This window comes from Macrobrachium nipponense, chromosome 18 (genome assembly GCF_015104395.2).
Source record: "Macrobrachium nipponense isolate FS-2020 chromosome 18, ASM1510439v2, whole genome shotgun sequence".
In the NCBI taxonomy this organism is placed as follows: Eukaryota; Metazoa; Arthropoda; class Malacostraca; order Decapoda; family Palaemonidae; genus Macrobrachium; species Macrobrachium nipponense.
The window spans coordinates 78104255-78121716 of record NC_087211.1 but is presented as its reverse complement, the minus strand read 5'-3'; the positions used below and the strand labels follow the sequence as shown (position 1 = coordinate 78121716).

The 17462-nt window shown below is 36.9% G+C and overlaps 1 protein-coding gene across 29 annotated transcripts in view; it reads right to left on the bottom strand.

Moving 5' to 3' along the window:
• The window catches only part of LOC135197228 (calcium/calmodulin-dependent protein kinase type II alpha chain-like), a 751907-nt gene that overhangs the window by 428285 nt on the left and 306160 nt on the right, over nt 1–17462 (bottom strand). For all 29 annotated transcript variants that reach the window (XR_010310583.1, XM_064224289.1, XM_064224294.1 and 26 more), the window contains exon 2: nt 11291–11385. Coding sequence is in view for 28 of the 29 variants with exons in the window: in XM_064224289.1 (XP_064080359.1) it covers nt 11291–11385 (95 nt within the window). In the remaining variant the exon portion in view is untranslated. The remainder of the gene's footprint in view (nt 1–11290; nt 11386–17462) is intronic.

The following is a 17462-nucleotide window of genomic DNA, read 5'->3' as shown; positions in this document are numbered from 1 at the left end:
GTGAAATTCGTCCACATGGTACTTCTTAAATTGAAATAACTCATAGGATTTCTTTCTTAAGTGTACTAACTCAAAGGATAACTTTTTCTAAAGTGAATGAACTCAAAGGATATCTGTTTCTAAAGTGAATGAACTCAAGGGATATCTTTTTCTAGAGTGAATTAACTCGAAGGATATCTTGTTCTAAAGTGAATTAACTCAAAGGATATCTTGTTCTAAAGTGAATTAACTCAAAGGATTTCTTTCTACAGTGAATTAACTACGTGGATATCTTCGTAAAGTGAATTAAATCACAGTGTTTCTTTCTAATGTGATTCACCTCAAAGGAATTCTTTCTGTAGAAGAAACTAAAAGTGTTTCTCTTAAGAGTAAATTACCCAAAACGTCTCTTTCCTAAAGAAATCACTCCAGGTGTTTCTGCTTAAAGCTAACTAACTCGGAAGAGTTTTATTCGCAAGTGAAGGGAAGTGCTGCTTTCAAAAGTGAATTACTCCAACTCCAACTGCTTCCTTCCACTGTTCATTCCCCAAGAGCGAACTTTCCTTCCCCAGGCCTTCTTCCCCTCGCACAACGAACTCCTCCTCCTCCTCCTCCTCGTCGCTCTTTCCAAGGTGAACGAACGTTCCTGAGCAATTTGTTTTGTCGAAGTTCCTTAATTAATCCTAATCCCCCCGTGGGAGCGACCAGCCTTGTAAAAAGAATGAGACCCGCTTCGAAATATTTTACAGAAACTTAATAAATGGAAAGCGATAGAAACGCCATTAAACTTTTGTAAGTTTCTGTGTTGTTATAATACGATGCAGTCCATTGTTTCCATGTTCATTTTCAAGTTAGTATTTAATATTCTTTATTATTCTGTTCGTAAAAGCAGCAAACACCCATTTTTTTTTTTTTGGAGTTGGATACATTAATTTCCTGTATTGGCATGTCCAAGTGCCCAGGACTCGAATAATAATGGACGGAAACTTACTCTAATTTTTTTTGGCCTCAAAAAAAAAAAAAAAAAAAAAAAAAAAAAAACAAAGAGAGAGAGAGAGAGAGAGAGAGCAATTTCCGTACAAATTTAGCTAACAAACGTTTGTCACTTAACGTTGATGAAGAATGAAGAGATCACAAAATGAAAGAGCCAGAACAAACATCACGTGTCGTTGTCATATTTCCTCGAAGCCGACAGTTCCCGAAGATGAGAGCTCATTACTAGCACGTCAACCTCGCGTTTGCTCCCTTTAATACATAACCATGTATACACGAATATACATTCAAGCATAGACATACGTGTATATATTATATATATATATATATATATATATATATATATATATATATCATATATATTACGCCGCACACACCACACACACACACACACACACACACATATATATATATATATATATATATATATATTATATATATATATATATATAATTATATCTCTTTCTCATACACACGCACGCACACACACATCATCATAACCCGTAGGTACAGACGTTCTTTGTGATAAAGTTTTAATGATGGGCCTCCCTTTATATCGTTATAACTAGGGGCAAAGTTTTAGATGTATCCTGCTAAAGTTAAACCCCACCTTACCTTCAGGATTCACCTAACTACAGATAATTATCAACAACAGTCGTCATTATCGTACTAAAAGTTATAAAAATATTGTTGTGTATCAGGAATACAAACTCGCCTCGTTCGATCCTACCTGTCGCATTTGCTTTGTTCCTTTCCGCGCTTTGCCGATACCTTTGATTCGAGGTTCCTTTTCATGAGCTAGGATGCCTCTTACAGCCTTTCCTAGTAACTTTGACATCAACCCAAGTATCAACGCATATCAACAACGGACCGTATTTCTATTTACTATAGTAGATTCACATCAACCGTGCATTTAATGTCTAAGCCCGTCCCTTACGACGCTCCTGATTGGCTGTTGATAAGCCAGTCGCAGGGCTGGAAGCTCTCAGTCTCTCCGGAGAATTCACATAGGCAGGATGTGTGTTCCTCTTCTCCTGGGGGATACGTATTTCAAACGTATACCTCAGGAGAGGTGGAACACACATCCTGCCCATGTGAACTCTCTCGAGAGAATTTCCAGCCATGTGATTGGCTTATCAACATCCAGTCAGGAACGTCATAAGGGACGGGCCTAGACACCCAATGCACGGTTGATGTGAATCTACTATAGGAAGAGCCGTCCCAAATTCGTCTACTTTCTCAGGAACAAAATATACACCTTGTAAAGCAACTGGATCTTAGACTTCACTCCCCAGCAGAAACATGACTTTACCACACACACACTGTTCTAGAACATTCTCCAAAACCGGTTCATCCACGACCTTCTATTATTCCTACCTGCTCGGTACGAAGCCCAACATTTTCTCTTTCCAAGGTCTCCTGACCATTACTAGTCTCATTGCACTCCATTAATGAACGTGGCTTTGCATTCCTGTAAGATTGCTTCGGGTATTTGCCATTGCGCTGCCTTCTACTTTTCTTTAATTCTCATCTTTCCAAATAGCTTTCCATTCCAGCTCTTCCGACTATTAAAACCTTATTAGCTATAATCTCCAGAAACGAGAATAACGTTTCCTTTAGGATTAAACACTAATGATTTTTTCCCCTTTCACCATTACCCGCTTTATTCCATCCTGGGGTTCATAAGGTCATATCTATACCCATCTCGCTGCTTTCCCGTGAAACTGGCGGGAAAACCCCCCACGTCTATGAAACATTCTTGAGAACTCTTTGATTATTCCCCTCATTCCTGAAGCATTCTTTAGAAGCCATTCTCTAATCCTAACCAGTTTACAATGCAGCAAAATTTGGGACGTATTTTCATCTTAATCTGCGTAAACTACACACAAGAAATGTTAAACCCGAGAAAAAAAAATCCCTTATCAAGAATGATTTCAGCGCCAGGTCATTCGCGGAGCACAAAATCTCATGGGCAAATTTCAACACCTCCCTGAAACACGCCTGTCCCAGCTTTGCAAAACCCAAACACAATGGCTATCTAGGCAAGAATGTCTCGCAGCTGATGATGCTACTGATGATGATGATGATCCAAAGAAAATCCCTTTTCAATATTCATCCCGCAGCGAAAATCATGGCGATAATAGTGAGTGGAAATCCGGCAAGTGCCGCTTTGCGCACGACACAAAAAGGAACACCAAATCCATTCATCGCCTCCATCGTATGTTCGTTATGTCCTATCAACAACCCCAGCATTCCTTATAATCCCCAATCCCTCCTTCCCCACGATCCCTAATCGCCGCCCACTTCACACACACACACACACACAACAGGGCTACCAGGCTCTCCTCCCTCTCTCCTATCCATATCCCCTAACGCCCGACTACAACCCACAGCCATCCAAACCTAACCTCCCTACCTCCCCTCACTTCTCATGTTCGCCTCAACCATCCCCTTATAAAGCCTCCCCCTTACCCCTCCTACCCCACAACAACCTCTCTATCCTCTATTACGACCATTTCCAATTTCCGCAGTGGATAGATTTCAGATCTCAAGTTTAAGGAGCAATTTCGCCTTAATAAGACAACGGTCGACCTCTCTCTGGTGGTCTTTACGTGTGTGACTGTACGAGTATGTGTATGTATACACATACTAATTATATATATATATATATATATATATATATATATATATATCTATATATATAAAGTATAAAAGGCCCATTAAAGCACTTTGGTTTAAAGCTAAAGACAATATTTCGGTGGTCTGGCTACCACCTTTATCAGTCGGACCACCGCAATCTAGTCATTAGCTTTAAACCAGTGTTTTAATGGGCCTTTTATACTTGAGACGTTTCCTGCTTTAACAGACGAATTTATTTACACACGCACATATATAAACAACGGTTTCAAGTACGTATTTAATTTCAATGAATACAATTGGGGATTATTTGATTCTTCGCATAAGCTGTGCAAAATAAGAAAATCAGTTAACTCTACAATATACATCAACAAGATAATCATCAACAGAAGGGGTTTCAAAAGGAAGCTGGAGATGGAAATGTCTGTGTTATAAGGCCAAAGGTGAACGTCAAAAGAGAAAAAGGACCACAAGAGTTCGTGTTTACCCAGCAAACCCGGGAACTGTATATGGAGGAGAACTGATTAAGTGTGATTGCCAACGCAAGATAGATGAGGGCCAGTGCAAACTGAGGTTTCGAGCCTTCCTTTCTCATTCTTTTAGTTTTTGTTATCGCTCCCTGTTGCTGTTGTTTTTCTCTACTCATTTTTTATTTTCACTCTTATTTTTTTAGCATTACATTTTTGTGTAAATTTAGGAGCATATCATCGGTATACATAGTTTCTAATATTCTTTACTTTGGCGACAATTCATTTCTGTTTATGAAATGATCCAATTCTAATTACTGTTTCGTAACAGTTGACAATTATTCCCCCTAATTATTATAGTCGGTCTTTCCTTTTTTTTCTGGTTCTTATTGCTGGTTTAAATTCTACTCCTTTACTGTGCTCTCATCTTTTGTATGCACTTTCTTTTCGTTCGTAACACTGAAACATGCACGCTAACTCAGATTAAATGAGGATAAAACTTAGTAATCATCTCGTTAGAATCTTGAAAAAGGAATATGATTAGACTTATAACAGGAAAGACTCCTTTCAGATAAGACGAAACGACAAATCAAGCTTTTCAAAAGGCGAGAGCCCTGATTGCATACTACAATAGTGATCTACAATGAGCAAAATATTCAATATGGGTCTTCGAATTCTTCATGGCATTCTGACATTAGTAACGACAGATAATGTTGCAAATTATCAACCGATCGCTAGAGGTGACCTTGACCTTTACTGAACTCACTGGTTGTACTGAACGCTTACATAATTATAGGTCCTGACAAGGAGCAGCTAACGACACTACAAACAAGGGCAAACTGATTGCTAAGAAAAGCAACTAAGTGTGATCAAAACATAAATTTGGAAGTACAGTAAAGGAGACATGGGAAGGCTGATAAAGTATCAGGGTAAAAGTTTCAGTGAGATATGAAAAAACTGCAGCGACGTATTAGAACTGGAGCACTGTGTATAAAATTTCCATAACATACGTTAGAAGGTGGAGTAATCGGCAAATAATGAAATAAAAAAAAGGGCCACGCAATATAAAAATAAACTTTAGCTATCTGTATTTGCAATATATAATAGAACGGCGAACCGTATGTCGAATTACTGTTATACTAAAGTGAATTTAACGCAGCCACACATGCCGTGAACAAGGCCTCCATTTATGAAGCGGCCAGAGGACGAAGAACGCAAGGAAAAGAAAAAAAGGAAAGAAAGAGAAGTAAAAAGGGGAAGAAAAGTCGGCAGAAAAACAGAAATGATTCTATTGTGAGAGAGAGAGAGAGAGAGAGAGAGGGATGAGGAGGGCAGCAGGTGGAGGAAGGACTCCTCTTCCTTTCCCCGATTCCGGAGTTTCGTCTGCATTGATCTGTCCTCTCCCGCCCTCCTGGCCCCTTTGCTAGTCATCTCTCTCTCTCTCTCTCTCTCTCTCTCTCTCTCTCTCTCTCTCTCTCATCTAGATATACGGCGCTAACAGATGGATCTGTATACATATATAAAAAATATTTAAAATATTTTTACATCAACTATATATACATACATATATACAATATATATATATATTATATTTATAATCTACTAATATATATATATATATATATATATATAGATATATATATATGTATATATATATATCTATATATATTATATATATAGATCAAGTAACGTCACAAACAAATCAAGACCAAGCCAAAAACTGGAGTGTAGAACTTACATTCCTCACTAGTTCTCATGGATCTTTGCCACCTCTTTCCCTTCCGAGACATTTCGAGAGTTAAAAAAAAATGCTTTTTATAATTACCCAGACGGGGCACATGATTGCTGTCTTTTACTACCTGACCGAATATATATCCAATGAAAATTGAGGCAGGAGCGAGTAATCACTTCAGACTAACTTATACAGGGTGTCCATAAAGTCCCAGTACCATTAGAAGAATCTATTGCTCAGTAACCATATAACAGAGTAATGTAGTTTTTTGTAGAATGTTCTAAATTTCCTCAAGTTTACATTCAGAGGACTTGATAGATTTGCCACACTTCGTAGAACCGTAGACGCTTTGTTAAAATTGTCAAAATGACGTTGATATGCTGCAGCGCGTATGGAGGGAGAGGGAATATCGTCTCGACATTGTGAGGGCACCTGGAGGTGCACACGTGGAAATGTATCGCATGATGTGCTCTGAATATGAACTTGAGGAAATGTAGAGCATTCTACAGAAAACTGCATTACTCTATGTTTTATGGTTTCCGATCAATAGACACTTGTAATGTTACTGGGACTTTATGGACACCATGTATTAAACGTACATTTCCTTATCATTCCACGTGTCTCAATACCTCCATATGAAGCATATTAATCACCATTGCCTAAAATTGATTCACAATGAATACCTGTCAAAGTTTCATCACCTTCAAAAAATCTGTCACGCCCACAATTCAATTTCTGCGTCATCCCCCCCCCCCCCCCCCCCCCCCCAACCCCCCCCCCCCCCCCCATTAAAATTCGACTGGAATTCTTCTCTTCTAAGAGTTGTATGTCGTTCCTGTTACAGGGAATAGAAAACAAAACCCCACCAAGCATTTGACCACTATCGAACTGATTAGTGGTAATGCATGAGATCTAAGAGATCTAAGATTTAAAAGATTCAAGTACTTTTTTCTAATATTGCGCTAATAAGTTACGAGAGAGAGAGAGAGAGAGACTACGCTATGCTGGCCAATCTGCAAAACTTTTCCTTTGTCTCTTGAATCGTATTATTTCAATTCGTAAATATCACCAAGACCGGAATGACAAATGATGTGCGTGTAAATTCATGATGCAACTGTAGGTTTGAAAACTAGATTTTATTCATTTCTGCACATCACTTCCCATGAGCTATGTCAACATGCAATGCATGTTGACATAACTCAGAACTGTTTTATTTGCTCAACGCTTGGCTACTGCACTACTAGCTAGTCACTGTTTTTTTCCATCTGTCCATCCGCCTGTGGTGTTTTCGCATGGTAACACTGCGTCCCGGGCTTTAGATAGTTACATTCAGCTTTTATTCAACAATAAAAATATCCTATTTCGAATATTAACGGTGTACTTCGCATAACAGTAATTATTAAAACACTATCGAAGTTGCAAATGTACACCCAGAAATAATCCTTTTATTTATGGTGAAAACTACACATAGCGTAAACTATTTAAAGCCCGGGACGCAGTGTTACCATACGCAAAACCACACGCTGGAGGACAGATGGAAAAAAACAGAGTATAGTCACTGTTCACAGGGAAAAGAACATAAAGATAGTCTACTATTCAGGTCCGTTACAAACAAATAAACCGTTTAAGAAAAAAACGCAAAAACTTACGCACGAGACTTAAAGTTGGAAAACTCCAAGCTAAAGCATTTATCAATGCAAGGGAAAATAGATAAGTTTTCCAACCATTTAGGTTTTACCGGAACCCTATGAAATAAAAGAACTTTCCCATTGTTTTAAAACGCTTTCCTGAATATTTATAAAAATCATCTGAAGGATTTTATTACAATGAAAAATAAAAACAACTTTCAAATCTGTCTCACGACAGATTACGACAAATTCGAGAGAGAGAGAGAGAGAGAGAGAGAGAGAGAGAGAGAGAGAGAGAGAGAGAGAGAGAGCGCAACGGATTCCGGTTCTTTCTCTACGCAGTTCGCCAGACAGGAGGATCCTAACTTGGACGTTATTTTTGGCAGATTACGGAGCCTAAGTGCAAATAGACTTCTGAGAGAGGCTTCCACGTAGCCAGACGAAATCGCACATTCTTGGAAAATCCTCCAGCCTACATCACAGGATTTCCGGGAACATTTTCTGTGTATTCTATTATACACATATTTTCTGTGTATTCTATTATACACACATGGTCATGGATCAATTACATATACACATACTTACTGGATCAATTACATATACACATATACTTACACAAACATGCGCAAAGCCTTGGGCTCGCATTTGCAAGGTAAGGCTATGATCACAGCCAGACGCCCATCAGTCGACCCAATTATGAATGGGTATCAGCGGCTACTTGAATCAAGGAATGGGTATGAGGGCAACAACCTCATCTCCATATACTTACTCAGAACCAGAAGGATCTACAGCCATCCCCACTAAAAGGGGGAACTACGTATGATTATATATATATACACACACACATATATATATATTATATATATATTATATATATTATATATATATATATATATATATATATATAATATTCAATGTCGTGTTGAATTGAAGGAAGGAGACATATAAGATATATTTACCTACTCGTTTCTAACAATAGCGCACATAACACAAGCCGATAATTTCGACTGCTATCGACGGCAGCAATCAATGGAAAGAAAGGTCACATCGCTACGGCAATAAAATGGAAGCTTATACACGTAAAGATTGAGAAATATTTCTGACATCAAATATGACACCAAAATATACGTAACGGCGACTCTCTTATATGAGGAATCTATAGAGAACAAACAAAGCTGGCTTTGTAAACAAATCACCCAGATACAAAACACAAAGCCCCAATCTTTTCTGGTCATAACTCTGACACAAATGGGAGGGTTAATGGCCCCAACACCCGACTCACAACTTCCCCGAAATGAGTCTTGTTTCTTTCCTGCCAATAAATGTATGTTAGTGATACGGGGAAAGAAAGAAAGAAAAAAAAAAGATAAAGGTTACGCCAAACTATATTGGTGCACGAAATTCTCATTCGTATTATATGTGATATTTTTCAGCAGGTGGGGAAGCGTGTGTATTCTATGGGTATGATACATATACATGTATGTATGTATGTATGTATACACACTTCTTGATAATGTTTCTGTAATTAGTTAACGTGAGATAAACTGAAAATATGGACGAATATATGGCCATAATGATCAACAAAGCAATAATATTTCTTAATTTAATTTCAACACGACCGGCAATATTCTGTATCGCATAAAAACTAAAAATAAAACCGGTGAAAACTAATATAAAAAAGGCACTTAAAACTCCACCTTAGATTAAGGCTCAATAACGTCACCGATATTGGATGATAATCAACCCCCCCCCCCCCCCCCCCGAGTAAAAGGTGCTTGTATTCTTAGCTGAAAAATCACACCAGCTTCACAATCGACTAATTAAGGCATTTACTTCATTATCCAATTATTTCTCACACAAAAAAAAGCTGATTAAATCATCGGACAGGAAACAGCAATGACCTTTACCATTACAACAAGCCGATGCAGGAAGCTATTAGCCCCAGTTTATATACGATTACAGGAAAACACACACACACATTTTATATATATATATATATATATATATATATATATATATATACAATATATTGTGAGTTCATGTATGTAAGCAAATTTAATATGATATTCAAAAGTTGTACACATTATTTTATACAAAACCAAAAATAATCCATAACTCTCGAATTCAGGTCTGAACAGGAAAAGACATGCTACCTACTACGCAGCACTCGTAATAACTGTTCAAGATACATACTACCTCGACGAAGGCTGACATCGCTGACCGACGACTACACATGGAATGTGATAATATATAGAGCTCGGATTAATCATAGACCAACGAAGCCAGAAGCCCCGAAGTATATGTCATGACAAGGAACGCTCGTCACGGTCTACGGTGCACCCATCATGTAAAATTCCCTTTGGGCTTAAGTTATTCCCCACCCATGGCTTTAAGCGAGCGAATTCCGATAAAATAACGGGCTGCGAGAAGCCTAACCTCATTAGAAAAGTAACTATAGAGGAGAGTATAAAACACGCAGATATATATATATATATATATATATATATATATATATATATATATATATATATATATATATATAGATATAAATAACGTGATCACGAAGTATATAAAAAGTGATGCTATATATAAATAAAGGTGATGCCACCGAGGAAGATGGAAAGACCAGAATGCCAAGATCATTCAGCCTACACGACCCTTTACTTAAGTAAAGGGTCGTGTAGACCGAAAGATCTTGGCATCTTCGTCTTTCCATTTTCCTCCATGGCAATCACCTTTATTTATAGTATGTATATATATGCATACATACATACATACATACATATATATATATATATATATTTATATATATATATATATATATATATATATATATGAATGTGCGAGTGTGTGTACATATATAAACATATACGGATCTTTCCTCTAATGACCCCCAAGGACTAATATTTTCTTAGGGGTCATTATCTTTATGAGATGTACAGTCTTTCGCTCATGTTTTTACCCGAGGTGTCTGTATTAAACAGGCCGCAAAGGCGGATACATGCTGGGTTAAAACCCATGGGGCTCACTATCTAGGAAAAATCCACATATACATATGTGTATATTTATAAATACACAAGTTTATGTATGTATTTTTGTACAGATTTTTTACGTGAAGTCAAACGACCTTAAACCTTACTGATACATCAGAAATCTCCATCCCAACCTTTCGAATGAATCTTCGTTCATAATTCAAAGTGCAATCGTTATTTTTCACACTTGCTGATACGTCGCATTACATCATCCATGTCATATTGCACTACTTACAGCCACTGGATCTCAACACAAACTATTGATAACCTGTGCTAATACCACCGCACAGGAACACTCATTTCAATGACTTGCTCCTTCCGAGTTTTGGAAATCTCTAACTGTTTGTGTTTTTCCATTTTCTCATGGCTCTCCTTTATTTAAGAAGTAGCTCTATCGATTTTGAAGTGACCAAGAAGTTCATTTCTTCCCTCTCCATCGTTCACCTCCCCCCACCCCCCAACCAACTCCAACATCCTCCCATTATTTTCTGTACTGGATTTGAAAAATTTTTGAGAGTCCCATCCCGTAGGAATTCCATGAACCTAATACTCTGTTATTGGCTACAATACACATGGAATACCCGCATACCACTGCATAATGGAAGTCGCGAATTCGGTGTCGAATATTAAATATTCAAATACATAGAATAGGTACGATTTCGAAAGTACACGTAGAAAACACCTACATTCAATTTTCCTCGTTCAAAGTGAGGGAGAACAAATGTAGTTCCCTAGACAGAGAGAGAGAGAGAGAGAGAGAGAGAGAGAGAGAGAGAGAGAGAGAGAGAGAGAGAGAGAGAGAGAGACTGCAATGCAACTAACCTCGGGCAGAAAGCTTCTTCGTATTGATGATCTTGGCGGCGAATTCGAGGCCCGTGGTCTTCTGCACACATCGTCGCACCACGGAGAAAGCTCCTCTGAAAAAATAAAAGAAAGAAAAAAAGCATTAGCGACAAACTAAAGCGACTGTGAACTTGGACGCGCCATCTTCCCTTCCTGAATATTTCATCCAAGTTGGGAAGCATGCATTACAATTCACACCTAAGTTCCACGCTTCTGCGATGCAGGGCCCACCTGTGTTTGAATGCTCTCAAAATTGGTAAAAAAATGGTTAAGTGATTCACGTAGTAAGGAAAAAACGGATATGAATATCCAGATATTTTTTGTACTAAAGTAACCAGCAAAATTCAAAACTGAAACGATCAAATCCTGAAAGCATTTATATAACCCATTTCAAATAAATATAAATAGAACCGAACATAAAGTTTATAGTATAATAAACGTCCGGTGTAAGAGTTCCTAAAAAATGCGAGGACATCCAAGCCATGTAAAGAACATAAAAGAATTTAATATTTTTAACGACGCAGACATAACTGGCCATTCTAAATCTAATAATGCTGTACTGCAACATTGCAAATATATTTCATAAATATGAGATGTTTCTGACATATCGTTATGACCTAAAACAGTATTTGCGATAAATTCACAAAATTATTGCTGACAAAATGTTTTTTTAAAAGTACATAAAGAGGATCCTGAATCATAATGCGTATGAAACCCCAAAAGCAAAGTAAATACAGAGAGAGAGAGAGAGAGAGAGAGAGAGAGAGAGAGAGAGAGAGAGAGAGAGAGAGAGAGAAATTCTCAGTTATTAAAGGCTTAATGGTTTTTACTCCTCTGCACAAAGAGGCCATAAACGCTTTTACAACTGTAACGGGAATACAACGACTTCTCAGAGGACAATAACAGGAGAACCTGCCTCCACAACGCGGCCGGAGACCTCCACATTGTCAACTATTTCAAAGCCAGCCGGGTTTTGCATGAGGTACAACCTCTATTTATACACACGGAAAGGGGTTTTACGCGAGGTAGAAACTACGTATACAAGTTCAACCAGGTTTTACATTATGTTGAACCTCTATTGACACACACGGAAACGGGTCTACACGAGGTAGAAATTCTATGAATACATATTCAAACGAGGTTTACTTGATGTAGAACCTCATTGTATACAAGGTCAAAAGGGTTTTACACGAGGTACTACCTATAGGGATACACATTCAAATGGGGTTCTACATGAAGGAGGACCTCTATGTATAAACATTCACAATCAAACTGGTTCTACAACCTCAACATATACATATCCAAACGGGTTCTACTCGAGATCAAACGTCATGTATGTAAAGTCAAAAGGGTTCTACACGAGGTAGAACCTCAATGTGTACACATCTACTCAAATGACTTCTACAGGAGGTAAAACGCCATTCATACAGCGCCAAACGGTTTCTAAATGAAATAAAACCACGATGTACCCTGTAGAAAATACAGCACCAAGCGGTTTCTAAATGAGGAAAAACCACTGTGTACCCTGTAGAAAATACAGCGCCAAACGGTTTCTAAATGAGGTAAAACCACGATGTACACTGTAGATGTGTTAAAAATTTACAGTAATAAACGTAGTTTACAGTTTAAAGGAAAAAGCGGAAACGTTAAAAAGTAATCATTTCTCATCCACCTTTGATGACATGGACGACGCTTTAAGGAAACGAGGGAAGAGCACAACTTTTCACATACGGAAATTCCGCCAAGATTGGAGCTTCTGTTATGATATGGCGTTACCATTTAACTTCCGTCCCCAGTGGAAGGAAAGACTTTCTCGACATAGACTTGAGGCAAAGAGACGAAAATTCAAATGAAACAGATGAAGCGGTTTCTAATAAAACGAAAAAAACAATGTCTGCATGTGAGATTATCTATTGGCTTTGCAACGACAAAGTCAGCGCTTCCTAACTTTCGTTACGTAATATGGTTTGACTGAACTTGAAATTTCAATACAATATTCTTGAAACAGTCTCATTTATGACGAACAAGAAAGATACACGTACCAATAGAGGAATTTTTTTTTTTAATAAAACATCTTGTAAATAATAGCAAATATTTTTCCAAATGTTGTTTCTTACAAATAAAACACCAAGCCATGATTGTTCAGAAATTCCCAACGCAATGCAAAACATCATTAAAACAGATCGTGTTATTGCTACTGCTCGTTACATCCAAGCATTTAAACCCAACATGAAATGTCATGAAAATTTATGAGTATTTCGGGAGAGCTTTACTGCATCTGAGATAAACAAGGCTAAGTAAAGAATAAAACAAGAATTAAACACACATGGAACAAATGCACTATGGAAATAAAAAGAAAGCATTACACAAATCATAAAATGGCGATAAATATTTGAAATATTAATTTATGCGCACGCACACACACACACACACACACACACAAAGCGTTCCCATAATCATAAAAAATATATATATTTTGCTGTCTGGCCGGCATTTCATTATAGCGGTTAGAGATCCATTATACCCCGATGAAGGCTAATATCGCCGACCGACGGACACACTATGGAATGTGACTAATAAAGCGCGGAATTAATCATATGCCAACGAACCTCGCAGCCCCCATGTGATGGCATGGAACGCTCTTATGTGGTCGTTCATGTACCAGGCACAACACGAGAGAGAGAGAGAGAGAGAGAGAGAGAGAGAGAAATTGTGATTGGTTTTACAATATTACAGCATGGGAATGATAATATGGAAATCAAACATTTCCAGATACAAGGGGTATCATAAATTGAAAAAAAAAATTATGCGAAGTAGTCAAACCTTGGCTGAAAGCCGCAGTGAAAAAAATGACAAAATAGATAAACAATTGGGCCACGTGAGTATATAACGTACGTATGTACATACTCTCTCCATACATATATATTATACATACAATGCTCTTGTCTAAACTGAACAATCAAATAAACATATAGCAAATGAGCTTTGATCCATAAAAGTGGGCTTGGGTCCTGGGATGTCATTTGTGGAGAAACTAAAAATAAACTACAATAAAGATCTCAGTAAAACATTTCTGAAAAAGCTAACTCGTCGACGTTCAGGAAGACACGAAACCACATAGGGACACAAGAATCCTCGAACTATTTGGTATCATCACTTTCTCGTGATCTCTAAATGGAAAAATAAAGTCCACAGTAGTATGTATGTAGTATATTGCTAAATACAGGTAGCTTTCACCAACTTGATTAGTTGGCCTCTTCAGCTTGAATTATTCAGCCAGGCTGAATAATTCAAGCTGAAGAGGCCAACTGATCAAGTTGGTGAAAGCTTCCTGTATTTAGCAAAATACTACATATCTACTATTGTGGACTTTATTTTCCCAATCCTCAAATTACCTGAAAACTCAGAAATCCTCCATCAATTTCCATTTCACTTTACTTTGTAACAACACAGATTTTGTCTCAATAACAGAGAACGCCCAGCTCATGTATCACAAAGCCTGTTTTATGAAGGGGTAAATAAATATAAGCCTGAAATTTATTATGACATTACTGAAAATTTCATACAAAATTATGCCAGCTTTGTTTTCAATTCGACAATGCAGAATTTATAACTTCAACCCAAGAATGACAAGAAAATTACCAAATAACACGTTTGATTACAAGCTTAAGGTGAGAGTAATCTTGGGGAAAATAACCTTACCGCTTTCCAGGGACTCTCATTAAAAGCAAACAACAGTAAAAATATTCCACGTAACCTTCCATCATTAAGTAAAACCTCGGCCAGTTCCAGTCGTCTGTGACAATACAACGCAGAAATTGCAATATTCAGCAAGAATAATCCTGTACCCTGTTATTACCTAACTTGCAAATGATTAGGATTGTCTTTCATTTGAGAAAGAGAAAATTGGCGTGCGCTCACGCTAGGAACTTTGGAATTCAACCACGCCATATGCGAACGCTGGTGAACTTGAAAAAAAAAATGGTTTAAACCCTTAAGCAAGGTGAAATCGAAAACTCTAAGAGTATCAAAATCCACACTTTCTCTATTCCAGAAGACTAAGATCATGAATGCAGTCAACGAGAGGCAACAAAATTTATGTAAATTGAAAGAATGTCCTCCTATAAACCCTTGCAACGATCAAAACCGACAAGATGTTACCTGGACTGTTTTTACGTCATAATAATGTTTATTTGGTACAGAAAATGTTTTAATCAGTGATAAACTTTCTATTGCGAAATATATATATATATATATATATATATATATATATTATATATATATATATATATATATATATATATATATATATATATATACATACAATTTATTTGTGTATATATTACATGCATTCATTGTTTCACAAATATATACTATGATATACATGTGTGTTGTGTTCTTACTCATATAAGACAAATGAGTACTTTAGAATATATTCTTCGAAGCAGATACACTAGGAACTGAAAAGTCCATTTAATGAACCGATAACATTTTCTTGACAAAGCAAGAAGGGAACTTGAAGGCTAGCCTCTAGACTTACGCCAAGTAAAAAGGGTAAGAGTTTCTTACACTACTATCTTAAATTTATAGAGGTAAAAGATCCTCATAATGGCTATTAAACATAAATCTTCCATACAAATAGTTCTCGACGAATGTCACCGAAGCACAAAGAAAGAAAACTCAAAGGACGTTTTATGAAAAAGTGCCGATACAGTCCGCGGATAAAACATGCCACGTTTCACTTACACGCCACTTCTAAACTACGTAATACGAACTGGGACCGTCATAAAAAAAAATAAGAAAATAAAACCAACAACTAGAAAACAGATTTTGGGCTCCTTTCTCTCAGAAACGTGGATAAATAAACACCTAAATCAATAGACAAAGGTGTTTGCGTGTACTGAATACAGAGTCAGAGCAATTATGAAACAAGAACGCATCGTTCTTTCTCTTTGTTTTTCTCCCCCAATAGGTCTTTCGAGAAGCGTCATTGATCTTATCTTTGCACAACAGCTATTAATGACAATGAGGAGATATTAGCGGTCTCAAGTCATGAAGCACCACAGGTAGAAGTAAAAGCACCACAAACAGAGAAGAAAATGCTCATGACATAAGAGATAAATCTTACGAAGACATTGCATGTTTCTTAAATAGATGTTTCCCAAGAGTTATGAGATTCATGATAAACAAAAAATAAGTGGTCTCCATAAAGTTGCGATTTCCTTTTTACTAAAAATATAATCAACACTTGATACTTGTTTAACGCGTGTAAATAACATAAAATATGTCACTGATGACTAACCTCAGTTTTTTCTTCAAATTTACACCTATTATATACAGTTGCTTTTAAAGGTTAAACGTAGGCCTACTTAAAAACGTTGCGCTCTCTGTCTTAAGTCAACAGCACTTTCACTATCAAGTATATTACGTATACTGTAAGGAAAATTAGGTGCCAGTGAATACGTACGGTGATATATAAATGATTGTTATAAAATGAAAAATAAAAAAAAGCGTACATTACACATTTCATGTTAAAACTATTGTAACTGAAACCTTCCATGTATGTGTATGTATTCAATTTGTAATTAGCAATTATCTAGTCAAACAGCAAATTGGGTCGTTTCGTTAATAATCTCAGCCAAAAATCCACCTTCCCTTCTTTTGCATTAGCAGAGTAATTCAGTGCTAGATGATATCCGAAAAAAAAAGAAGTGTCTCGAAAAGTCCAATTACAATACTCGGACATTATTACCAGAACTATATGGGAACCTTTATTCTAAATAAAAATACCATTGCACGCTTAAGAAAATATTCTACTTTTCAGTATAAAAATGATAGAATTCCTTGTTAAAAATAAATTGCTTTTATATTTTTTTTTTTAATTTTTTTTTTTTTTTACAAAGATAACAATTGCATAGAACCCATTTATACAAGACGATAATGCCGGTTATTAGACTGAAAGAAAAAGCTTGGTCAACTATAGAGCAGAAATGCTCTCATTCTCAACCATACTGCAACAATACTCCCTTACTACTGGACGCTCATGCATCACAAAGATCCATGGTTTCACAATTCATCACTTAAACGACTCATTATTCACCAGAGAAGACTGATGGCCTCATTATCTATCAGAGGAGGACGGATCCATTAC